The 25700-nt window shown below is 32.9% G+C and overlaps 4 protein-coding genes across 6 annotated transcripts; 3 read left to right on the top strand and 1 right to left on the bottom strand.

Annotated features, from left to right (window-relative positions):
- The first annotated feature begins 264 nt into the window (after positions 1-264).
- LOC18015422 (lysophospholipid acyltransferase LPEAT2) lies at positions 265-3924 on the top strand. Its single transcript, XM_006397683.2, has 14 exons — positions 265-819; positions 1037-1217; positions 1336-1395; positions 1588-1751; positions 1850-1913; positions 2001-2069; positions 2161-2256; positions 2422-2466; positions 2691-2761; positions 2879-2945; positions 3038-3088; positions 3190-3300; positions 3394-3441; positions 3522-3924. Exons 1-14 carry the CDS (start codon positions 329-331, stop codon positions 3648-3650), a joined length of 1647 nt encoding a protein of 548 aa, XP_006397746.1. The 5' UTR covers positions 265-328; the 3' UTR covers positions 3651-3924.
- A 4720-nt stretch (positions 3925-8644) lies between these two features.
- LOC18015421 (MADS-box protein SOC1) lies at positions 8645-12401 on the top strand. Of its 3 annotated transcripts, none has more exons than XM_024155061.1 (8): positions 8645-8845; positions 9659-9863; positions 10963-11044; positions 11239-11300; positions 11388-11487; positions 11582-11623; positions 11726-11767; positions 12014-12401. In XM_024155061.1, exons 2-8 carry the CDS (start codon positions 9682-9684, stop codon positions 12143-12145), a joined length of 642 nt encoding a protein of 213 aa, XP_024010829.1. In that variant the 5' UTR covers positions 8645-8845; positions 9659-9681; the 3' UTR covers positions 12146-12401. The 3 variants fall into 3 exon arrangements, with proteins under 3 accessions (XP_024010829.1, XP_006397745.1, XP_006397744.1); XM_006397682.2 differs by having other exon boundaries at positions 8645-9124; XM_006397681.2 differs by having other exon boundaries at positions 8647-9094.
- A 3238-nt stretch (positions 12402-15639) lies between these two features.
- Positions 15640-17734, bottom strand: LOC18015420 (agamous-like MADS-box protein AGL6). The gene is made up of 8 exons (XM_006397680.2): positions 17525-17734; positions 16973-17051; positions 16790-16851; positions 16579-16678; positions 16411-16452; positions 16293-16334; positions 16055-16209; positions 15640-15969 (listed from the first exon to the last, which is right to left on the bottom strand). The coding sequence occupies exons 1-8, from the start codon at positions 17704-17706 to the stop codon at positions 15867-15869; spliced, it is 765 nt and encodes a 254-aa protein (XP_006397743.1). The 5' UTR covers positions 17707-17734; the 3' UTR covers positions 15640-15866.
- A 2788-nt stretch (positions 17735-20522) lies between these two features.
- LOC18015419 (histone deacetylase complex subunit SAP18) lies at positions 20523-22398 on the top strand. Its single transcript, XM_006397679.2, has 6 exons — positions 20523-20703; positions 20844-20876; positions 21218-21328; positions 21536-21631; positions 22023-22097; positions 22192-22398. The coding sequence occupies exons 1-6, from the start codon at positions 20596-20598 to the stop codon at positions 22222-22224; spliced, it is 456 nt and encodes a 151-aa protein (XP_006397742.1). The 5' UTR covers positions 20523-20595; the 3' UTR covers positions 22225-22398.
- Positions 22399-25700: the final 3302 nt, after the last annotated feature.

Genomic DNA, 25700 nt, shown 5'->3' with positions numbered 1-25700 from the left:
TTGTTTATTCCGTAATCGCTTTGCTAAACTCCAGCTGCAATATAAACATTTGGTAGTTCTTAAAGAAACACTTGTTCAACAACAGAGCGAAAACTAATTCAATTTTATTGTTCATAAAACAAAACAGAGCGAACTTTTAAGCATCGAAGAATAATAGGTAATTAGTTACAAAAACAAGAATAATAGATAATTAATTAGTTTAACCATAAATAAAAAAAAGATAATGGAAAGAAACAAATGACATTCCACCACAAGCGTGTACCAATCTCTCCCGCTCTCTCCTCTTTTCTTTTCTCTTTCTCTCTCTGTGTTCTTACAGTCACCGAGAATGGCGGATCCTGATTTGGCGTCTCCCCTGATCCAGCACCAAACATCCGATCAACAAGAGGTCGTTATCTCAATCGATGTCGACGGCGACGACTCAGGGCTCGATCTTCCCGCCGTAGGAAAACCCGTCTGTGAAGAAAATCATGACTCTCGTGTTTCACGTGGTTTTGAATTTGACCATCTCAATCCAAGTAATCCTTTCGGGTTTCTCAGCGAGGCCGAGCCTCCGGTTCTCGGTCCGACGACGGTGGATCCATTTCGGAACGATACGCCTGGGGTTTGCGGACTCTACGAAGCGATTAAGATCGTGATTTGCCTCCCGATTGCTTTGGTTAGACTTGTTCTGTTTGGGGCTAGCTTAGCTGTTGGTTACTTGGCTACGAAATTGGCACTTGCTGGCTGGAAGGATAAACACAACCCTATGCCTCAATGGAGATGCAGAATCATGTGGATTACTCGGATCTGTACCAGATGTATCCTCTTCTCTTTCGGGTGAGTTTTGCTCCCTCTCTCTCTCTCTCTCTGATTTCATCATTTACCCGAATCGCCAGAACTTAGTGATTGCTATAATCCCTACGATTTAAGCGAGCTCGGTGTTTTTAGTCGTAGATTTGAACTTAGTGTTTGCCGATTATTGATTGAATCCAATCAAGGATTGTTAGTTTGTTTATAGATTTTCCAATGTTCATAATCTTCCTTGGTCCTGCAGTTATCAGTGGATACGACGGAAAGGGAAACCTGCTCGGAGGGAGATTGCTCCCATCGTTGTATCAAACCATGTATCTTATATTGAACCAATCTTCTACTTCTATGAATTATCACCGACCATTGTTGCATCGGAGTCGCATGATTCACTTCCCTTTGTTGGAACTATTATCAGGGCAATGCAGGTAGGCAACCAGCCCCTTTTATAGAAGTATTTCTTTTAGCAAATTTTGTAAGCACATAGTGGTATAAGATGCTGGTGCCTAGTTTTGTACTAAAGGTTCCGTTTTTTGAAAATTCTAGGTGATATATGTTAATAGATTCTCACAGACATCAAGGAAGGACGCTGTGCATGAGATAAAGGTATAGAGTTTCTGTGGCATGTCTATTGATGTCTAGTAGTTTTTTTTGTTCTTTTTCTTAAGTTGAGTAAATTTATCAAAGAGATTGGCTCATACACCATGTTCATGACTTATAAACCATTTTGTGGTTGAAACGGATTCAAATGGTTTTTTGTATTTGATACGCAATGTGCTTTCAAGGATGTAAATACAGAGAAAAGCTTCCTGCGACAGATTTCCCCGCCTGCTGTTATTCCCGGAAGGAACGACGACTAATGGGAAAGTTCTTATTTCCTTCCAACTAGGCGCCTTCATCCCTGGTTACCCCATTCAACCTGTAGTAGTTCGGTATCCCCATGTACATTTTGATCAATCCTGGTGAGTTGAGACCTTTTTTCGTGTCTGTATTTTGTTTTTAATACCTTCTCCTAAAAAAAAAGAAAAATATTCCTTACTGATGTTAACGAAGCTTTCAGGGGAAATATTTCTTTGTTGATGCTCATGTTTAGAATGTTCACCCAATTTCACAATTTCATGGAGGTAGGCAATGTTCATATCGCTTAAGCTTAGTTGACTCTGTGTTTCAAAATTTCACGTATTTGGATCTTTTTTCCGGGAATCAAACAGGTTGAATACCTTCCAGTAATCTATCCCAGTGACAATCAAAAACAGAATGCTGTGCGTTTATCGCAGAAGGTGTGTATTTGGTTGAGATTGAGATTACTTTTCTGCATTTTTCGTGTTCTTATGTTGAAATATAGTCCTCATGGTATACTTATGAATACAGACCAGTCATGCAATTGCAACATCTTTGAATGTCGTACAAACATCTCATTCTTATGGGGACTTGATGCTACTCAACAGAGCAACTGAGTTAAAGCTGGTATGTGCAGCTCATGAATGTTCTTGCTCTCTTGAATAGATCCATATGTTGTTTCTTATCTATGTCTGGAAGTGTCTTCGGAATTAATCTAACTCACAGTTGAGCCACAAGTTTGTGCAGTTCATCTTATTGATCATTTATTTCTTCCCTAATGTTCTGTTGCAGCAAAACCCCTCAAATTACATGGTTGAAATGGCAAGGGTTGAGTCGGTAAGTTTATCATCTAGCGTTACTAGTTTAATGCTTCTCATTTACACATATGAGACATTTATCTTTGATTGTGGTATTATCGAGTACACAAAACCGTGGAAAAAATATGTTTGAACCTCATTATTCAATGTCCTGTATTTAATAATACCAAGAGAAAAAAGTCCATTAGTCGTGCCTTTTTTGTCTCCCTAGTGATTGCATTGTTCTGTCTTTGTTCTTTTCAGCTATTTCATGTAAGCAGCGTAGAAGCAGTGCGGTTTTTGGATACGTTTTCTTCCATGAATCCGGACTCGAGGTAAGGACTATAGTCTTCTTATAAGTAAATAGAAAAGAGTATAGACCTCTTTTTGGCGTTCCAGTTCTCGAAGTATCAAATTTCCCTACAACCTCAAGAACGTTATCCTTTCTGCAGTGGACGTGTCAGACTGGTTGACTTTCTTCGGGTTTTTAAACTGAAGCCTTGCCCTCTTTCAAAAGGGGTCAGTTAATGATAATAAATTATTTCCTTGCCTTCATTTTTACCGTCGTTTATGGCTCGGGAAACTTACTTATACAAAGCATATTGCTGTAGATATTTGGGTTCATCGATGTGGACAAGGCCGGATCAATCACTTTCAGACAGGTAATTTTAGGCCTAACATTATATATGATTCAAGCGGCTTCATTTGTAGAAATTTTTAGCATACAATCCATAATATACTTCTTCTGCTGATTGCTCTGCAGTTCTTGTTTGCCTCGGCTCATGTATCGACACAGCCACTTTTTCAGCAAATATGCGAGCTATCCTTTTCCCACTGTGACGCAGATGGAGATGGCTATATCTCCATTCAAGAAGTAGATTCAATTCTTCACCTCTCTTTTTTTTTTTTTTTATCATATTTGCTTTTGGCTTCTTATGACTTACTCGTTTCCTTGTCTTTGGCTCAGCTTGGAGACGCGCTCAAACACAAAATCCCAAACTGGAACAAGGACGAGGTTAAGTGTACATACAAATCCAAATCTCTAAATTTGGGAAAGATCAATCGCCTAACGGTTGGGTTTATCTCATGTTTCAGATTCAAGGGATGTATAGTTTGCTTGACGACGACAAAGATCAAAAAATCAGCAAGAACGACTTCTTGTCCTGCTTAAGAAGAATTCCTCTGCTCATAGCCATCTTTGCACCTAACATTGTTCCAACATAACACAGACTGACAAAAAGATGGCTGAGATTTGCGATCGGTGCGATGATCTAAACTTGTCTTTGTGGTATTATTATTACTTTATTGTTCTTCTAAATTCTTTTCAGATAATGAAAAGAAAGAATGTCAAAAGAGAAGGGCTGCTAAGTTTTTGGCCTATATCCCCACCAGGGCCATGCCCATGTTAAGAAAATGAAAACATTCGCCTACGGGCCTTTTGTGAATATAATTTGTTTATTGGGATATTTTGAAATTGAAATTTTGTTATAGTGATAAACTTATTTTAAACAATTATACATAAATCCATTTTTTTACTCATACATAAATCCAATTAAACACATTTAAAACATACTTTGTTTTTTATACTTTTGTGTTTTATAATATTTCTTTTGAAAAAAGTTTAGTTAATTAGAACATTTGTGAATTTATATGTGAAACTAATAAATCATTAGTTTAATTTTATTGACATCTGAAATCGGATTAATTGAATACCCAGGTAAGAATAAAAAGCCCAGGTTGGGAAAAGCTGACGCAAACATATATTTACGGGATTGAAGAAAGGGCAAACGAGGATCTGCAGATGCAATAAGAACCGTCGGATTGAAAGAGAGCATAGGGCGGTGCACAGCACGCTCTGTGGTCCCCTCCACAGAGGATGTGAATATTTCCTACCCCATGTGCCCGACATGTGTCGGTACCTCAACTGGGAAGTGCGAACTCTCTCCCCAATGGCCAAATCAAATCTCTCTCTTCACAGTCTCCAATTAACTTATTTTTAATAACCCTCTTTATCCGACATTTTAAATCCTAATCTCAATCCGTTGATCATGTATCTTTAGTTACTTTACATTAAATAATTTTTTTGAAAAAAAAAACAAACGTTCTACTTGGCTGTTGAAAAAAATTTATGTAATTTTATTTTATGTGCTTATATATATATATATATATGTATACATAATTTTATGTGCTTATATTTTCATATATATATATATATATATATAATACGCTTGAAGAGTGAGGCTAGATCATCAGTGGACACTGTACAGAGGGATATCATTGGATTCAAATGAAGTGCTATTTAATACATGTGCAAATGTATTGAGACAAATAATTCCCCAAATCACGCGTTTACAGAAAGTTAAGCAACTAATAATGATTTCTTTAGTTGTTATTTATCTTTTGAAACTAATAATAATTTGTATTTTGTTTTGGTTATTAAATGAATAATTTTATATGTAAAGTTATCATTGGAGGGAAATTCGGTATATGCGTTATGTCCACTAGGAGAGCAAATCTTTTGCAAATGAGAAACATGACGTATGGTAGTTTTGGAATTTCAGTTTGGTTGTTTCTGAGGGCTTAATACAGACTTGGGGATGAAAAACTATAAGGAATCGGAAAACATATGAAAGACGGTGCACATAGTAGAATACCGAGTTATGTTAGTTAGATCGATTTTATAATTTTCTGACATGTGCGAAAGATATAAAATCAATACAAATATTGAAAAATATAAAAATTTCACGGGGTGGCTACATGTGAATTCTTAAAACATGAGACCAAAGACGACGTGTTATGTGGTTTCTTGATCAAGAATCAATTGTCTGATTAGATGGACTTTTGTAGACCTTATGACAACTTGATAACTTATCCACGTGTGTTTTCTGTACCGGATAAATTAGTTACCCTCTATGGTTGTCTAAAGAGATGAAGAATTGAAACACAGAATTATAGTTTTACAAAAAAAAAAAATTAAACCTTTTTTTCATAACTAAACAAAAAGGACAAAATGTTCTAATATATTATAAAATACAGTTTCAATCTAATAGATTTTTACAAAAAAAAAACGTCAAATCTAAAACATTTAGATCCCTCGATTTGAATTTGCCTACAATTTTACTTTAAGAGTTAAGAGACCATAGATTTATACGTTTGGATAAATTCTGTAACTCCAAACTTTGTTAGTATAAAATTAATTCAAAAAAGATGTATATTCAATTCTTTTTTTGGATTCATTCAAATTTTCAAACCCCCCCCCCCAAAAAAAAAAACTGAATATTCGTTCTCATAAGATTAAGTGATGAATTAAACCTTGTTTGAAAGTTGTATATCTTTTTCTTTGTCAAAAAAGTTGTATACATTCTATATATATATACGAATATCCAGTTAACTTATCCAAGGAATCACCAATAATGTTGTTCTTTTTTTTTATGCAATCACCAATTGTTTATATCTAATATATAAATTTCTTGAAAAAAAATTCAAAAAAGCATGAGCCGATGAGCGTCAGAGATTCACCGAACCTAAGAAACCAAACTGAAATCACAAGATTGTTAGAAACAGTAGAAAATGAAAGGAGTAGGTGGACAGTAAAGGAATCTGTCCTTTTTCTGGGGGCGCTTTAACAAATTACAAATAAATACAAATTTCTCAATAGTATAAATATGAATCCTAATTTCAACACCTTAAATAGGTGAATTTATGTATATATAGAAAGTGAATATGATTTAACCTAAAAGAGGAAGTGACCAGATTAAAATAGGTATGAAAAAGTAGGACCATCCATATTTAGTTGCTATATTGTAGAATTTATTACTTGGAGATATGCATCTTTTTGTGGGTCCCATCATGACCAAAGTGTGGAGCACGATTTATCTTTGGAGTTAATAAATAATAATTATATTTTTGTCTGGGGATTTTTCGATTGGAGCATGAGAAAAAGTAAGAGGTGCGTTTTCGAATTATCATTGGCTACGTGACTGTACGGACGATGTTGATATATTTCTAATATTGTACGCTCCTTTTTTTTTCCTTATTCTAACTCTTATCATTTAACCCAATATAATTTTACAACCGAAATTTTATCATGGCTCCCGTTGGTCGATAATGAATTTATCAAAATTATTAAAAAGGTCAAAAAATCATAATAATTAGTAAAGGATGAATAAAAAAGTATACAAAATAGAATCATATAAATTTGATTGAATATAAATATTTTAGATCAACGAATTTTTATAAATTTCTAACAGTTTGCAAGTTCATAATTAAAAAAAAAAAATTCAAATCATTCTGAAACATTATACACCCATTCTAATACACTTGTGAGTTGTGACTAACATTCTCGATTTTAGCGATGTTTTAACTTTAGGTCTATACTAGAAAACGATATATCTAATGGTTGGAAAAACTGGAAGATTCCAAACAGAACTTTATTCTATTTATGAGACGATCATAATGGAGAAACTTGAACCATAGTCTCTTCCTTTATATGATAAAACTTTTAATTAGTGTATTTTGGTTAGACCGTGTTTTTGACTATCATTTTAATTTTTATATCTGACGACCAGTCAGAAGTACTCGTATTTACTAGTCCCGATAATGTTTCTATAATCTGAATTGGTTTGGAAAAAATGCTCAACCGTGAATTCAACCGGGTTACACATGAGTAAACTAATGCAAACGCCAAACACAATAAAAACAGAGATATATTAGAGACAATTAACTCAAACATATAATTTGGTTAACATATGAAGTCACCAGCGAAAAAGATGTTCATGTTTTTGAAATAAATAGTCTGTGTGGTCCTCCCCTATATACGTATATATAAATCATTAGATTTCGATTAACCATTTTCTCTCAAATGGTGCCACTAGCTAGGTAGACAAAACAAACCGATAAGCTGAATTATTATTACTTTATTAGTTTTCTAAGTTACGTTCAGTCTTGGGTGGTTGTGGATTTATCTGATAAAAAAATTCATCATTTTTTTTTTTTACTCATTTCATTAACAAGAAAATTAGTTTTAGTTCGCTACCATCCTCTAAAAAATATTGGTTTTTATGGTACTTGTATCTCTCAATTCAATATCTCCGTTCACAGGTTTTTTGTTGGTTTTTAATTTTCGTTTCCATTATCTACTCTATATATAGACTTATGTCGTTCTCGTAAGAATTTCTGGGTTTTAGTCTGTTTTCTGGCAACTTTTCTAACTACCGGAGGTTTTAATTTTTTTAACCGGGTTTGTATCCTTCAGAGTTCAGAACTTTTAATAAAATTTGAAGCGACAAAAAAAAGTTGCGTTTAGAAAAGTTTATGACTGTAGGAAAATATTGTCCGAGCGACAAAATTTTGCAAATGCCTCATAATTAGACACATCGCTACTACACGCCATTGCCTCATTGTCTTTGAAACTCCAATTATTTGATCGGTGGTAACTTAGGGTCAATGGTGAAAACCGTGAAACTGTATCTTGCGTATGTGATTTTGTGAATTAAAAATACCATCCATGTCAATTGTCAAACAATAGAACTGCCATAGCAAGTTACTAATCATCCAAGCAGAGCTGTAAGATTCCGTATAAAACTTAAAACACGTAATTTTCACAAAAACTTTGTAAACGTGTTTAACATTCGAACTATTGGCACAACAATAGAGCTTTTTGTTGGAGTGAGATAAACGTATTTGTTGAAAGGGGAAATAAACACACATATAAACACACATTAAACCAAAAAAAGTAATATTTTGAGTATGATATTTAGTTGCGTTATCAATAAATCCCAAAATCTTATCATGTTAAAAATAATTAAATAATTCCCAAAGTTAAGGATGAACTTTGGACACGTCGTAAATATATTTAAAAGCTGGTTCTGGATTTAAAGACAACATGGACTAATAAGTGCAAATTACATACATATTAACGGATTGTAAAACATCCAATTTTTACCGGTTATATTAGAACTAAATATTTGATATCCTTATTTTCAGATTAATTACATGTGGGGCCTATAGGTAGTACGAGAGAGTATTTGTGTCCACACTTAAACAAAAAGATTTTTCTTTATAAATTTATATATTAAATAATTTGACAGCCAATTCCATCAATCTAGATATTTTTGAAGGGGAAAATGATGTGTATGTAAATATTTCCATATGTATCAAAATATGCTATTTTTGGGCGTTCTTAAGGCTTTTTTCCAAAATAAGTAAAGATGAGGTTTCAAGCGACCATCATATTTGCGACACATATTACTATTTGGCTATTTGCTCCTCCTTTTTTTGCTATTATTTTAATGTCTTTTAAATCTTTCTCTAAGAAAGAAAAGAAAATTTTGTTCCGCACCATTACCATAACTACAACGAGAAGAGGATCTTTTTAAGGAGAAAGCAGAGAGAGAGAGAGAGAGAAGAGACGAGAGAGTGTGAGTTTTGTCTTTTGTTTCTTTTATTACACACAAATAGATGAAACGAGGAAAGCTACTCCTTTTGCTACTTCCATAAAAAGGTCCTTCCTTTCGCAGAGAATCAAGTTTGATCATCTTCTTCTCTCATCGCCCTCCATTAATAAATCATATAGTCTCTTCTATCTATATATCTATACACAATCGTGCTTCTTAGTTTCCTTTTGTGTTTGCCTTCTTCTTCTTCTTCTCCACAAGCTTCTTAAATAGGTATTCCTCTTTTAACCCTTTTGGCCGTCGGTAAGATCTCTTTTTCATGATATTTTGAATTTTTTTTTTTTTGCTTTGTAGTCTTCGATTAGTTTGATTGATCTAAAACATTAGATGGGTTTACTTTCATTTTGTTCGATTTGATGTTTTGTTTCTCGGTTTTTGTTTTGTTTCGCCTAAATCTCATGAAAGGTTGCATCTTTGAATTAACCCCCAAAAAACAAAATAAAAGTGAAGGTTGCATCTTTCATTCATATTCAAGCAATCCATGTCACAAACTTAGAGATCAGCTATATAAATTCGTAATTTAGATTGTTTTGCTTTTTGGGTACTCAATCATCTTCATCCCTCGTTGACTTCATCAGTCTCTTCCCACCCAAAAAAAAAAACCAGGAAAATAAAAAGTCTTATTTCGATCACCTCCTTTTTAATTTTTTTTTTTTTTTTGAAAGCTACTCCCTTTGATTCGTATATACGAATGGGTTGTTATATGTGTATGACTAATCTTCTTATTGAGGTGGTTGCACCATTGATGATCATATATATTTTTTTTTTCCTGTGAAGGGAAATTAAACAAGAAGTTAGATATGGTGAGGGGAAAAACTCAGATGAAGCGAATAGAGAATGCAACAAGCAGACAAGTGACTTTCTCTAAGCGAAGGAATGGTTTGTTGAAGAAAGCCTTTGAGCTCTCAGTGCTTTGTGATGCTGAAGTTTCTCTGATCATCTTCTCTCCTAAGGGAAAACTTTATGAATTCGCCAGCTCCAAGTACGTTCCTTTTTTTCTTTCTTTCTCTTTTTAATAAATCCTCTACAGAGAGAACGAGAAAGAGAGAGAGAGAAAGATATCTCATTAATCTCTCTAATATTATTTTAATTTTTATATCCCTTGGTTTCTATTTGGAATTGTTGGCTGTTTATGGAACCACTTCTCTTTGACGACGTTTGCTTAGAGAAGGTGGTTTTAAATAATTTTCTTGGTTTCTACAATTTTAGGGCTATTATTAAAGTAGAATCAAGTACATCATCTTGTTTAATCGTCTGAGATGTATCTCTCTCTCTCTCATTTAGTGTCTGAAGTTATGATAAAAGCTATTTAAAAATTTTATCAAACGAACTCTCTGACAGGCACTGTGCACTTGTTATATATAAGATCATCTAGATGGTCACACACACGTATAACTCGTTGAGTTTTGTATTGAATTTCCTCTTTCTTGGGTCCATTCAAAAGATCATATTTATGTTGCAATTAGCATTCTTTTTGGTTTGAGATGATACACAATCTGGTTAAATTAATCTTTGTTTTGTTATTTCATTAAGAAAAATAGGTTGCTCTAACTGATGATTAGGAAGTTGTTTCATCACTCATGCTTCATTTCATGCTCATTCCTAATTTAGTTCAATTATATTGCACATTTCATTCCTTTTTGTTTCTTAACCTGGTTTTACATCGGAACTCAAGCCAGAAGCTAAATGTAGATTGTTTTGAGAATGAGGAAGAAGTATCTGGTACTGTTAGGTAGATGGGAAACCAAACTTACTTTTGATATATCATTACTTCTGTAAGTGGAAAAAGCCAGCTTTTGATCAGATGTTTAGTTCAGACATTTTGATCATTTGGGAAAGTACTTCTTTCTCTCAACCTACTTAAATATAAAGAAAATAGCTCAAATGTTTTTGGTTTCCAAAATGGGGGGAAAAAACAAAAAAGTACTCGACTTTCCAAGTTATGTCCTTACAGTTTTGATATTACTTCGGTTAAGAAATATTTTGATGTTCATATATTGTCTGTTTTTGAGTTAGGCAACAATTGAGTTGGTTTCTTACACTGTGCTAACTTAATATGTTTATTTTAATGTTTTTAATAGTATGCAAGATACGATAGATCGTTATCTGAGGCATACCAAGGATCGAATCAGCAGCAAACCGGTTTCTGAGGAAAATATGCAGGTTAATTATGATCTTGCGTACCGAATTTTTAATATATTAACTGTAGTACAAAATTGAAATGGTTTAAGAAGTAATAATCATAGTCTGTATATAATCTCAATGTCACATATCGGTATCTCAATGTCACTTTTATTAAGTCACATATTGAAAATAATCACATGCAATAACATTTTAATATGTGATATAACCAACAGCATTTGAAACATGAAGCAGCAAACATGATGAAGAAAATCGAACAACTTGAAGCTTCCAAACGGTTTGTGATCCAATACAGACACATAATACACTCGAATATAAATCATGTAGTAAGAGTTTGATCGTATAGAGCGTTGTTGTTGTTTAGTAAACTCTTGGGAGAAGGCATAGGATCATGCTCGATTGAGGAGCTGCAGCAAATTGAGCAACAACTTGAGAAAAGTGTCAAATGCATTCGAGCAAGAAAGGTATATATGTATATTATATGTCCCTACATTATTTTTCTTGGAATTATCTCGTAAAAGCACCCATAATTCTAACTTATTTGCTCTTTTCTATCAGACTCAAGTATTTAAGGAACAAATTGAGCAGCTCAAGCAAAAGGTAAAGTAGTTTTGATGAGCGTATATATGGGTAGAATATTCCAACTTAATTAATAATCTTCTTGTGCTTGCTTTTTACAATTGGAATAAAAAAACTTTGCAGGAGAAAGCTCTAGCTGCGGAAAACGAGAAGCTCACTGAAAAGGTACAATATATTCTTTAAACCAATTTCTCCTACGGGCCTCAAGTTAGGGTTGCAAATTCCTTTTATTTATTCCGTTAAGATAGTAGTAAAAGTTTTGTTCTTTTATTATTTGGGTTATTCGGTTAAGGCAGTCTTTATAGTAGTTCTTCTAATTGGTTCGTCCGTGTGTTGTTCTATATATTTTCTTTGCATGTATTAATTTTGTATGTGTCTATATATTAATAATAATAATTTTTTTTATTGCAGTGGGGATCTCATGAAATCGAAGTTTGGTCGAATAAGAATCAAGAAAGTGGAAGAGGTGACGAAGAGAGTAGTCCAAGTTCTGAAGTAGAGACACAATTATTCATTGGGTTACCTTGTTCTACAAGAAAGTGAAGAAACTACTCTTCCAACAACCACATCAAAAAAAAAAAAAAACTTAGTAAAAACAAGTTTAGCGGTGAGTGTATAAGGACATGTAACAAAACTCTAAAGCTGCTTCTCTTGCTGTCTTTTTTTCTCTCTCACTCTCTTCTTCACCATGTTCTGTTAAAACTGAACTGCCTGTGTTATGCATCTATGTTCTTACACTTGCCTCTGTAGAATCGAATTATGTTTATTGTTCATTGTCAATTTTGTTTTGATGTATCAATTTAGCCTTTTTCACAATACCTATAAATAACTTATTGGTTGAAAGTTATATCAACTACTTTAGCACAATAGAAAGAAAAAACTAGTATATAATAATGAATATATATATTGTTGGGCTGAAAGAGTTTTTATAGCGTTGTCTCCCTAGTCCAGAGCATTTACACACACAAAAAGAAGAACCACATTTTGTCCTTATAGTTAGTCCCAAGCATTAATTAACACACCTAGAAAAAACTGACTTCAACTAGACAATCTCTTGCGGCTAGCGTTCTCTTTACCCGCCTCTACTAATAATCTGCGCCGCCATAAGTTCTCTTTCAGCTAGCCTTAACACCTTTTTTTCTATTCGTTTCTCTACCTCCAATCAAATGCGGACTTTGAACGGACGAACAGTCTCAATCCATGTTGTTCATTCAGAGCCTCTGTTTCCTCAAAGTCCTTCCAACAGGCAATTTAACTTAAAATTCTTTTGCTACAAAAAGAAAAACATGTTAGATCAGTTTTTACGTGTGGCAATAAACATGGAGTAAGACAATAGAATCCACTTCTACAGAAGATTAGTCTCATGGAGTAAGATAACAGGATAAGGAAGATGCCTCGGTGGAAAAAAAAAACTAATTTTCGAGAATTTGTTTTATTTTTTAGAAATTTTTTGGAACCATAGTCTTCCAAAGACAACTTAATTTAGAGCACTCCCCCTAGATCAAAATTCCAACTTCAAAAAAACATTGAAATTCATATTTTTAGACCCGTTTCATATTTGCACAAAAAAGAGAGAGACTCGTTTCATTTGGAAGATCCGTTGATATACACTAATACACATTGTTTTCCGTCCGTTTTGTATGTTTCGAAATTGTAATAATATAGAGATAATACTCTCAGCGTTAAAAAAAAAAAAACGTATAATCTACGAAAAAAGTAGTATCGGCCTAGTCAGCCTGAATATACACGTATATACATCATTTGCTTCCAAGAGAGATTAGGGCCGGCCTACTAATAAAAAGGGCTTGCTTTGCGATAGTAGCCCATTAAACAGAAGTAATTAGGGGGATTACATAAAAGAAAAACTTTTCTCGTCAAAAACTAAAAATCAGTACTACGAAGGCTTTTGGAAAAGACAGATCAGTGAGGTCCGTTTGCCAAACAAACTAGAGGAGCTCCTCAACAATATGGGTCCCGCTACATCATTGCGGATTATTTCAAGGATACTACGTGGCATTTTATGATTCGCTCATAATTAGTTACGATTCACCTTACTGATTTTTTTTGTTTTTTTTTATTAAAAAATTCACCGACCAAAAGCATGTTTATCGGGCATTTTTTAGTGGATTTCTAAGATTTTTTGGGCCCAAAAAAAAAACAAAAATGGCATTGTACATGGCGTTTCTTAGTAAGTACGTGGTGGGCCATGATTGGATTGTGTTTTGATGACCCAATTTTTTTTTGAAATAATTAGAAATTTAGGACAATTTCCCAAACCATTTGTCCTTTTTAGACATTGTCTCTCTAATATTTACTTTTATTAAAATCCAAAATTACCCTTAAAATTTCATTCTAGTATTTTTTAAAAAAATATTTTGATATTCACTTTAAATATAAAACAATTAAAAATAAAAAAAACTAACAAAAGATAAAAAAAAATTCTCGTCTCCACAACAACAAAAGAAACAGCAAAAAATATTTCAACTACTTTATTTTATGAAGATACATATCACACATCAGAAGTTTGGCTATCTTTGAAGGAGTTTCCACTGATGGATCAATCTCAAATTTAGACACCAAATATATAAATGGACTAGCTTTCATTTGAAAGTGGTTTGAGGTAATTCTAACGGTGCGATCAAAAATTATGCCAATTTTTATAAAAACAATCCAATTTGGCAAGCAAATGAAGCAAGTGCAGAAAAAGCAAAAAAAAAAAAAATAGAAGAAGACAAGAGGTCTCGAACTCGGAGGTTTGAGTTAATGGAAAGCGATAAAAATCCATTGTTGCTCAGCACATTATTCGATTTTATTATAACGGTTTTAATACTTAATCTCAAAATTAGAAAAATATAAAAAAAAAATTCAAAAAAAGAAAAGTGAATATTTTGAAAATATTCAGTTGGATGGATAAGCATATGAATCCTAGATTTTCTCAGATTCTGTAACGATTTACTAGAATACATATTCTATATTACATAGAACAAAGAATGATTGCTAGAATTCACATTCTATTAAAATGTAGAATGTAGTAAAAAATGTAGAACAAGTATTCTAGTAGTTGTAGAACTCTAAAGAGTTTGTAGAATACATATTCTATACGACTAACAGAATGAAGAAGAACATATAGAATACCAATTCTATGTTTCGTAGATTGTAGAAGAATATGTAGAAAACATATTCTAAAAAATCGTAGAATTAGAATACGTCTTCTACATATTGTGGAAAATAATTTTTAAAAATTTAAAACTTTCCATAATTGAATTTCGGTAATTAATTTATTTCCATTTTTGGTATTTTCAATTTTTTTTTTAAAAAACGAGACATTAAATTCAAATTTCTTAAATTAATTTCAACATTAATTAAAGGGTACTTAAGTCTAAAAGTGACAAAAGTCCAAAAAGTCTTATAAGGACAATTGTATGCAAAATGTGTCCTAAATTTACAATTCTCTTTCCTTTTTTTCTTTTCATTTCCTTTTCCCAATTTTTTTTCCTCTTTCCCTAGTTTTTCTAATGTATTCTATATTAATCAACATTTCTTAATAGGTCTCTTAACTAAACAATACTACTTAAGTAATATTTAAGAAATCTATGTGGGTCTCTGTAATAAACATGGTCTAACATCGCAATTTTTTTTAAGAACTCCGTTCATAAAGGAAATATCCGAGAATTTTATTAATGCCCATTGATCTATTTATTTCATTAATTTTAGGATATAATATTTCGTCATATTATATCTATTACACATGGTGTTATTGTTATATGATGATGAACTATGATATTCTACTTTAACCAAAAAAAAAACTATGATATTCTACGATGATGGGCATGAATAATGGGAAATTTCAAATAATTAAAAAAAAATGTTCATTCATCTATTTATTTCGTTAATTAATGTCGACCAATGAAAATCTATTTATTTCATTAAATTTATTATATCATCATAATTCATCATATAAACACATGGTATGTATAATGTATATATAGGTTGCACACAAAAAGGCAGTTGTTTATAGTTCGCTGAAAATGAGTGTCAGTAAACCTAAAAAAAATTAGATCACGTTGAGAATTATTTAAAGAGTCCAATACATGCGAATAGGTTCACACGAGCTGGAAATTATATATCGCACGGCAATATGACAAAAATCTAGAACATGATTTTTTTTTTCTTTTTCCTTTTTAAAAAAATACAATATTTTTTTCTTTCATACTTTAGAGATGAAATTGGCCAGACCGTGGTATCGTGGTCTAGTCAACAAAGGTCAAAGAACCCAACCTTGGACGAAATTGGTCTCACAAGCCACATTCCTCTTTGATACCGAAGACCCTTCACCTTGCACGTAGTACTGTTGTTGTTGTTGGAACCTAATTCAAATACCAAACTAGTCTTTTAATCAAAATAACTTCTATCCATTTTACCAAAACGAAGACAAAATGATAAACTGTATACCCTATTTGTAAAAATGGCTCAGTATTGCAATCCATTGAATTAGGATGAGAAGACTGAACCGGAAATTCAGAATTGTTAGGATCGCCGGCCACTGATGCCAACGAACTTGGCCATAAGTCTTGAAATGTCTTGAAAGCATGGCCTTCGGTCTCAAACTATTGTCACGCAGAAGTATTTAGATATAAACAATATATATTTCTACATTTTTTTTTTTTTTTGTGTGATCTAAAGTGAAAACCTTTATCTTGAGTTGTTTGTTTATGTCTCCGAGTTGCCTCTCCTGCCATTTCAACAGCAGATTGATGAATATGTACATATGTGTATCAATTTGGTATGTTATATTTAGTAGAACTTGCCTTTTTCCGAAGATCTTCCATTTCTTCCATCATAACTTGTGTCTGCATATATATATATATATATATATATACATATTATATTAAATTATGGTTAGCGATATACATTTTTTGTTGGTAAACAAACATATGATTGGAAATGAAACAAGACCAGTTTATATATCATACAACCTTGCGCTGTCGAGTCGCGGTAAGAGCGGCTTCGAGCTGTCTCTCGAGCGCTTGCAGTTCCTTCACACTCATTTCTCCAAGATCTTCTCCAAGCAAATGCCTTAATATAGCAATCAACAGAAGATGATAATTTAGACCCAAAACAAAACAAAAAAAGCAGAAGATGATAATTACCATATAATTTAAAGGGTTTATAAAACTATTACTAGACCTATTAGTGCGAACAAGAGATTCGTATTTGGATTTAAGCTTTGTCACCTCTTGACACCAGTTCTGCACCATATAGATTTTATAATTAAATGCATATATAGTAACAAGAGAATTTGAAGGAAGATAATCATATATTTAATCAGAATCATTTATTGTATAAACGGAAGTACATATATAGACATGCCTGGGTAGACTCTTCAGGTCTATTATTGCCCACGGAACAGTTGTAGCAACGATGATACCGTTCAATTGTTCTTTCAACTCTGCAAATTTAATAGAAAAAGGTTATTACAGGAGAGATAATTGGCACAATTATGTATAAAAATTCTTCGTAAACTCTAGATAGATCTTAGTAAAGAAAGAAACCCTAATGTCGTTCTTTTAATTTAAAAAATAAACCCCATTTGGATTTTGACATCTTTCAGACTAAATAATCAAAGGAATTCAAATTAAAATATAAATCATACAACAAATTAATTAAAGCGTACGGACGGACCCATTTGCTTATAATAATGGATCCGAGAGAGAGAGAGATGATATAACCATGAACCCTAGTTACCTTAGGATAAAAGACACAACCTTTAAGAATACCCACAAGATAAAAAAAAAGTTGATCAGATTCTTGATTCGTACGATATAGCTAGAAATAAAGGAACCAATTTAATTCAATTCTATAAGAAAACCTAACTTTATCGAATGTAAACGAAGATCGTACGACGGAGCATAAATACTATACCCAACACTACCGAACTCGTAGAGCTTGCCACGGCTAGAAAAGACGATGAGAGCAACTTCAGCATCGCAGAGAACAGAGAGCTCATAAGCTTTCTTCAACAAACCGTTTCTTCTTTTTGAGAAGGTCACTTGTCTATTGATTTTGTTCTCTATCCTCTTCATCTCCACTCTCCCTCTTCCCATATTTCTCTCTCCTTTTTTTATATTCTTATTTTCTTCTTCGTCTTAAGAACTGCTAACCTTTTAAGTACAGATCAACGGACTATGTGTATCGTACACGATAACGTGTTTTTTTTTTTGGTAATATGTAAATACTTTTTTTATTTACTTACATCCTTGTTGTTGGGTTAATATGGTCAATAACTAAATATCTTTTTATCAATCAATCTTCGTTTTTTCGACTGTCCTAAGTATGTTATGTGTGATACCAAGAAATGAGATATTTTGTTATTGTTGTAAAATAAAATAGAGGTAAATAAACAATTAAATGGCGTCAATTCTGATGCAACAAACTGGTAACTCTGTCCTCGTAATTATAGCTTGATACCTTAGAATGGAAAACTGCTTGTAAAAGTCGGACCATTAGAAATTTCCATTGTTTTCTCTTTTCAGTTATTAGATTTCTTATTTTATTTTTTCAAAGAGGTCGGTATTTCAAATTCAAATGAGTTCATTTTGTCAATTCTTATGGCTCATATCCATGATTACTAGTTGTATTTTTTTAAAAATGATTACTATTTAAGTAAATATAATTATAATTAAACAGACAAAATGGTTTGTCTATTATGGTGATGCAATGATCTCTTAATTTCCGTAAAAATATATTCCTTGATAAAATAACCGTGAATTCATTTAAAATGTCAACATAACCTAAAATTGAAAGAAGCTGATTAGTGATTACGTGTGAAACTAATGCTGATTAGTATTTACTATTTTTTTGAAATTTAATTGGTCAAAACGAGTGCAGAAATTTCATCATTGTTCTTGGAGGTCTCACATATTTGGTAAAAAATAGTAAGATGCTTGGTAAAAAATGTCTATACGTAACTCACGCTATTTTTTTCACTGGCAATGATTCGAATTTTGTTTCTGTACGCATACATGGATTCAATATGTAGGCAACTACATATTTTATTTAAACTTTAGATGCTATTGGCTGAAGGATTATTTTTAAACAAAATATTCATGTTTTTGTTTCCAATTTAATTCATCGTAACGGTAAGGGAATTAATTAAATTTTGGTTTTTAACTTGTATATTTTTTTTCTAATTCTTTTTTCTCAACTGGTAGTTTTTTGTTGTTGTTGTTGAAGACGCTCTCGACTAATAACTTAATACGGTAATTGACACATGAAATCATTTGATATGTCAGTCGACGACCAGTCTCTTGTGGTCATACGAAGAAAAAAAATACTCTGACCTCATCATCTCTACATGTTAAATATTATCGCTTTCGTCCGAGGTTCACAGTTAAAGTTGTATCAATGCAATAAAAAGCTTTTCACTTCTATTAAATTTAATTATTTGACGAATACCGCTCATTTGTTAGAGGAATAGCAAACTATTTTCTTTATTTTTACATCTTTGATCATAAAACACATAAGTTGATATATATATATAGAGAGAGAGGTTAAAACATATATGTATTGATCTACCATGAGCTGTAATCGAGTAGTTTAGTCTAACATTTAACATTATATATTCGAATCATAATAGAAACATGCATTGCTTTTGTCCAAAAAAAAAAATGCATTGCCTACTGCAAAAGTAACATATCTGTTTTAAATATTAGGATTTCTTATAGAAAACGCCAGCTTGTGACTATATTTGCAAAGAAATAATTGCTTTTCACTGGACTATATATATTTTCTACATTTAAAAAAGAACTGGAATATACATGCGAAACAAAAATCAATAACTAGATCGGACACTGACCAAACCATCCTTGTTGTGTCCAATCCATGAAAATAAATAAGGAAAAAGTCGTACGCTGATGACATAAAACCATTTTTGTTCGGAAGAGTTTCATAGAAAATGGTACACAAAGTTACAGCATTCTACTATTTAGTATTTTCTTTTAAAAAACAGAAAGTATTATAGACCACATTACTTTACAGATATTTTCAAATAGAAACAAGAAATAGTGAGTATTAAATTTATTTGATTATTTTTATAAAGAAGTGAGGGAGGAGGTTGTGGTGGTGGTTAGGGGCATTCCAAATACGGAAAGGGAAGCAATGAAGATCGGGTAGTCTTTATAATTTCATACTTTTCACTTTATAGTAATATCTCTACTTTTTTTTCCCCTCCCTTTTTATTTTCTTCTTTACCAATATCTCTTTGTTAAAAAGTAATACCCTCACATTCTCGTGGAAATGGCACTGCATATTCATGTGAGGTGTGGGGTCATTGCGCCTTAACGTCTGAATGCTACGCTCTTGACAAATCAAAATTCAATGACCCCATTTTCTTCTTTTCATAATTTTTTATTCTTCTTATTTTCTATAATTTTTCTAATTAAAAGTGAAGCAAAAGGAATTGGTACCAACAGCATATATCTATTGTTGTTTTGGGATCCTAAGAGGGCGTTTGAAGTTATTATGCATTAAATGTGGATTTTTATATGTTTTCCCCATATTGTTTATGTTAGCTATTCGATGTGTGTGTTTCAATATTGAGGATAAGATAATCAAGGAAAACAAAATAAATAATAAATAATTATATTTCTTTTTATCAGAAAAGAAGAAGACATGTTTGTGTAGTAAAAATTCGTACACATCCATATGTATTTTTGTTTCTAGTTTGAAAAATGATATGCCTACGTCGGAGCTAATGAGCCATAATTAAATGCTAATCAACAACTCAACCCTTATAATAAAAAAAAAAAAGAAGAAAAAGCCTCAAGCCTTTATCATTTTAAGTTTATGTAAATAAAAAGGCCCTTGACAAAGAAATCTTATTAAAAGGCCCAATATCATGTCCAAAAGGCAATTAATATGGGCTTAAAGCAATCCGATTACGACCTGCGACATTACCTTCATCGGAGAGATTTCTTGATACAGAGAAGAGAGAGATGGCTGAAGCAGCGAGAAGACAAGGTGGTGGGAGGCCATTGCCGCCTCCGCCGAGAGGCGCTAACCATCCTCCTCGCTCAAAATCCGAACCTGTTGATCGTGAAAAGGTTTGTGTTCGATTCATATGCGCTTATCGGTGAAAAGTCTTCTAACTTTAATTCTAGGGTTTTACCTCTTTCTATTCGGAAGGCAATCTCTCGGTTTCTAATTGTTTTATCTGCACTCACTGATCTCTTTTTCTTTGCAGACATGTCCCCTGCTTCTTCGTGTTTTCACCAAGGTACGGACTTCTTCGATTTTGTTCCCTTTTTCTTGTCTAAATTGTAGATAATTTTAAATTGATCAGAAGTCACATAAACCCTGTTGCGTTTGGTGATCGATTGTCGTTGTTTGATCCTTTTGGCTGCTGTTGTCGTGTGGTTTCAGAGTATTGTTGTATTCTACTAAGTTCTCGAAAAGCAATGGCTTTCTTCTTTCCTTTGATTTTACGAGTGCATTGTCGATGTTTGTTTCTGTCATGGTCATGAATGCCATTGATGTGCCATTTGTTCCTTTTTTATTTGTGCGTGTGGTTCTTTCTGAATTATACTGCAAATTAGGAGTAACTGGAGTTTTTTGCAGACTGGTGGTCATCATAGCAAGGAAGATTATGCTGTTAGAGGCAAAGAACCGAAGGATGAAGTTCAAATCTACACATGGAAAGATGCCAGTCTCCGCGAGTTAACAGAATTGGTATGTAATTGAGAGACAGGATGTTACCATCAAGCTGCTTGCGTTAGAGATTTTATAGTGTATATCAGTACATGTTTGAAACGAGATAGATTTCAGCTAAAGGCCTCACTTTTGTCTAGCTGCTGATTAAAAATTGACATCTTTTTAGGCCATACAAAGGGAATGATTCGACAAAAACCACTGAGTAATATCGCGTTTTCATTTCAGGTCAAAGAAGTTTCTGTAGCAGCTAGGAGAAGGGATGCAAGATTATCTTTTGCGTTTGTTTATCCACTCAAGAACGGTCGCTTTGCCGTGAGACAGGTGAGATACTTTCCTTCCCAATCTTAATATGATAGGATATAACCATAACCACAGATGATCATTGAAGCATTCTAGTGTTTCTGTGTGCTTCCCCACATCTCTTAGTCGCACATTTAGCTACCAATCATATTCAGAGTTCTATCGCCAGTGTGTTTATACTAGTTCGACCTTGTCTTTTGTTATTTTATGAAACATGTTAAAATCATAAGCATGACTTCACTCATCTTTTCATGCTTATGATTTTATAACACTATAGCTAGTCACTATGAAGTGTATATTAGTTTGGTGCTTTCGGATTCAATCTTTACTTGTTCTTTGTGATATTTGCTTATGAATCCAAGAATCCATGAGAAGATACTGATCTTGTGATTGTTTTTGTTAATTGATATAGGTTGGTCAGACGATGTCTTATCCAAACCGAAAACAACCAGACGACAGTAAAACTCTCGCTGACCTTGATTTCGAGGTAAGAGTTACACCCTGAGAAGATAATGGTAAATTTTTTTGATAAATCTTTTGCCCAAGTAGAGTTATAACTGCAATTATTCATCTTTTTGTAGATTGGTGATTATCTGGATGTGGCAATCTACTAGGAGGAGGAGGTTTCTGTATCTCGTTAAGTGAGATTTTTAGGTGTGTGCGCACAAGGGAAGAAACACATGAATTTTATGGTTGTTCGCATTTCAAACTTTGTTTAGACATGTTATGTATCTTGGGATCTGGTCTGCTCTAATGGTTTAGTAAAAATACCCCTACTTTTTTGTTAACCATTTTTCTGTCATAAAGAACCAAAAACAACAGTTTATAAACTCATCCCGCCAATTTTCTATTATTAAACAAATATACAAACTTGTATGTACAGTAATTATTGTGGGTCAATTAATAATGCTTGTGATAAAGAGGATAGAAGTAAAAGTCATCCGTCAAGAATGATAAAGCAATGGAAGAAATTTCAAATACTCTTAAGAATAAGGAAATATATAATCAAAATAATAGCAAAGATAAATGAATCACTAATTTATTTGAGACGCGCGTGCGTTTTACTAATCCCTTGTTTCTCGTAATGGTCCAACGTTTTGATTTGACTTGAGAGTAGGAAAATATGAACGTTGTGGAACGGTAATATTTTTCGACCGTTTGAAATTTATTTTATTGAAAAAATAAACACAATGCTCTATAAGTACTCGGTTCTTGGGTAATCCTTCTTCGCTCAATTCACTCAGTTTATTTTTACTCTCTTTTAGTTATATTCCTCCACTTGAGTTCTCACTAAAACTTTCTCTGTTTCTCATTTCTTCACTCAGTTCACTCAGTATATTTTTACACTCTTAGTTCTTTTCCTCCACTTAAGTTCTCACTCAAACTTGCTCTGTTTCTCATTAAAGCGAGAGCAGCAAACATAACCTCATCTTTTTACAAGGTATCACTCTGGTCTAATTCCTGTAGTTTCTCCAGCTTTATAATATTTTTGTAGTCGCTTTGAATTCCCGTGTTCGTCATCTTTTAAACATTTGTTTTATGGAGTTACACAAACATTTCAGAAGCTCTGTTTTAAAACTCTTTTTTTTTTGTTATATCTTGATGTCTTGATTTCATTGATGTGTTTCTTTAATCTGTTTTAAAGACTTTTTTTTATTATATCTTGCTGTCTATTTTTGTCTCCAGCTTTCATATTCTTGTAGTCGCTTTACATTCTCGTGTTCGTCATCTTTTAAACATTTGTTTTATGGAGTTGCACAAACATTTCAGAAACTCTGTTTTAAAAACTCTTTTTTTTGTTGCTAAAAACTCTGTTTTAAAAACATTTCATTGATGTGTTTCTTTAATCTGTTTTAAAGACTCTTTATTGTTGTTAAAAACTCTTTTTTTTTGTTTTGAAAAACTCTGTTTTAAAAACATTTCATTGATGTGTGTTTCTTTAATCTGTTTTAAAGACTCTTTATTTTTTGTTATATCTTGCTGAGTTGCTGTCTATATATTTTTGTCTCCAGCTTTAATATTCTTGTAGTCGCTTTATATTCCCGTTTTCGTCATCTTTTAAACATTTGTTTTATGGAGTTACACAAACATTTCAGAAGCTCTGTTTTAAAAACTCTTTTTTTTTTGTTACATCTTGCTGTCTTGATTTCATTGATGTGTTTCTTTTAATAAACTGATATTTAGCCATATATGCCCTTCCAATTAAAGCTTAGGAATACGAGTTATATTACATGTTCCTCCTTTTTCGCTCTCTATGTCAGTCAATCTATGTACGTTTAGTTGTTCTGTCTAAGAAAAATAGAACGGTTTCTTTAATTTTTATGAAATAATAGAAAGAACGAGTTTGGTCTGAACTTTTTTGTTTGATGTTTGGATGAATATGTAATATGAATGTACCAAGATTGTAACCAAGATTGATTTTCATCAATTTTGCAGCGATAGAAGAGATGCTGAGATTGTGCCCAGATTCCAGAGTTTCCATCTTCTCCTTCATCCTTGCCAGCCCTATGACGTTGACGAGATGTATTATGTGTGTATGATGTTAAAATAGATCATAAACACGTGGATAGATGTATGTATGTGTGAGTGATATATGCATAGATGTATGTATAGGCTGTATAGATGAGTGTGTGTATGTATATAGGGTGTGAGTATCAGAGTACACATGCACAGGCATAGATAGCGTAGATACGCATGTGTAAAGATGTATGTATAAGGTGTGGGGATTCATATATGCATATATGTATGTATAGGGTGTGAGGATAGATAGGGTGTATAGGCATAGATGGTATGTATAGGGTGTATAGGCATATAGGCATGTTGATAATAGGATGTGTTTAGATGGATTTGAGGATATATGCATATATGTATATAAGATAGCGAGTGATATATGCATAGATATAGATAGCGTAAAAACGCATGTTGATAATAGGAACGTATGTTGATAATAGGAAATGTAATTTGCATAGATGCGTGTAATAGATATTTGTATAGGTGTGTTAGCTAAAATCGTGTCTATAAACGCTAAAGACCAAACGATCTGTTGGGAATCAATCCAAAGTTGTTTATATTATACTATAAATAATGTTCTAAAACTACTAAATCCGTACGGGCTCAGTACTGGTAGCTAAGAAAAAGTGGATTTGGAGAAATAGGATTGAATGTTCGGTGTAGGAAAGAAACCTTCAATATTACTTTGCGATTAAGAAGTACAAGATAATACTAAATATCGTTGTAGGTTAGAGATCAAGAGTTATAGGGTTTTTTGGTTTGAGGGGGAGATTGTTGAGCTTTATGGGAAGGAACCAAAAACCAAATCCAAATCCGTGCGGACTTTGCTAGTTGAGGATTTTACTAGTTGAACCCAAAACGGACAATATCATATTAATTGAGAAATCTAACTTAGTCGCTAGTCGAAACACGTAAAACACAAACCATCTGCACAAAATGCAAAAACGATGAAAAATAGCGGCAACTTTAAAGCTAAAAAGGATCCGCACAACTTTTGAACATAGTACGATATTTACGGTGGTACTTCAAAATAAATACACGATATACACTTTTCATCGCGATTAACACGATATCTAAGCTTCTTTCAAGGCGCAAGAAACGTAATACAAAAAAAAAGTGAGGAATTACATTAAAAAAAAAATAGCTTATTGGACGATGATGAAATTGACAGGAGTTAAAAGAGGATTATTGGAGAATGTAAAATGAAAGTTATGTACATTAATGCCGAACAAAATTTTCAAGAGTTTCCAGTGTTTTATCCAACTCAAAAAGTGGCTCACCATTTCCTTCTCAACATTAACAATGCTTTCCAAGCTAACCTATCACTATTAAGCTGCCATCCATCGTAAATCTATGTGCACTAACGATATGAAACAGATGGTTTTTTGGCTTCTTGCTTAGATTTAACCTTGAAACCCACAAATTAGGAATATTGCTCATTCTTCTACCTACATCTGAATCTGATGCTTCCTATGCAACCAGAGATACCACGAAGACGATGGCGATATTGGCGGAGACTTAGATTCGCCGAGAGAATTCCGGAAGACGAAGCGGAGAGCCGGAGACTCCAAAGGATTTC

The sequence above is a fragment of the Eutrema salsugineum genome, unplaced genomic scaffold, assembly GCF_000478725.1.
Source record: "Eutrema salsugineum unplaced genomic scaffold, Eutsalg1_0 scaffold_22, whole genome shotgun sequence".
NCBI classification, from domain to species: domain Eukaryota; kingdom Viridiplantae; phylum Streptophyta; class Magnoliopsida; order Brassicales; family Brassicaceae; genus Eutrema; species Eutrema salsugineum.
Note: the sequence above shows the minus strand (reverse complement) of the source record. Positions and strands in the feature narration are given on the sequence as shown.

Bases quoted from the DNA above. Each gene is read 5' to 3' on its own strand.
- LOC18015422 (XM_006397683.2), top strand. From the start codon at position 329: ATGGCGGATCCTGATTTGGCGTCTCCCCTGATCCAGCACCAAACATCC. The intron at 1,914-2,000 runs GTAGGCAATGTT...GGAATCAAACAG, and splicing joins AATTTCACAATTTCATGGAG to GTTGAATACCTTCCAGTAAT. The intron at 2,762-2,878 runs GTAAGGACTATA...TCCTTTCTGCAG, and splicing joins TCCATGAATCCGGACTCGAG to TGGACGTGTCAGACTGGTTG.
- LOC18015421 (XM_024155061.1), top strand. From the start codon at position 9,682: ATGGTGAGGGGAAAAACTCAGATGAAGCGAATAGAGAATGCAACAAGC. The intron at 11,045-11,238 runs GTTAATTATGAT...TATAACCAACAG, and splicing joins TTTCTGAGGAAAATATGCAG to CATTTGAAACATGAAGCAGC. The intron at 11,768-12,013 runs GTACAATATATT...TTTTTATTGCAG, and splicing joins ACGAGAAGCTCACTGAAAAG to TGGGGATCTCATGAAATCGA.
- LOC18015420 (XM_006397680.2), bottom strand. From the start codon at position 17,706: ATGGGAAGAGGGAGAGTGGAGATGAAGAGGATAGAGAACAAAATCAAT. The intron at 16,210-16,292 runs GTTTTCACTTTA...GCGTGACAATAG, and splicing joins ACAAACAACTCAAGATAAAG to TTTGAGACCGAAGGCCATGC. The intron at 15,970-16,054 runs GTATACAGTTTA...TATTTGAATTAG, and splicing joins GAGCCATTTTTACAAATAGG to GTTCCAACAACAACAACAGT.
- LOC18015419 (XM_006397679.2), top strand. From the start codon at position 20,596: ATGGCTGAAGCAGCGAGAAGACAAGGTGGTGGGAGGCCATTGCCGCCT. The intron at 20,704-20,843 runs GTTTGTGTTCGA...TTTTCTTTGCAG, and splicing joins AACCTGTTGATCGTGAAAAG to ACATGTCCCCTGCTTCTTCG. The intron at 21,329-21,535 runs GTATGTAATTGA...TTTTCATTTCAG, and splicing joins TCCGCGAGTTAACAGAATTG to GTCAAAGAAGTTTCTGTAGC.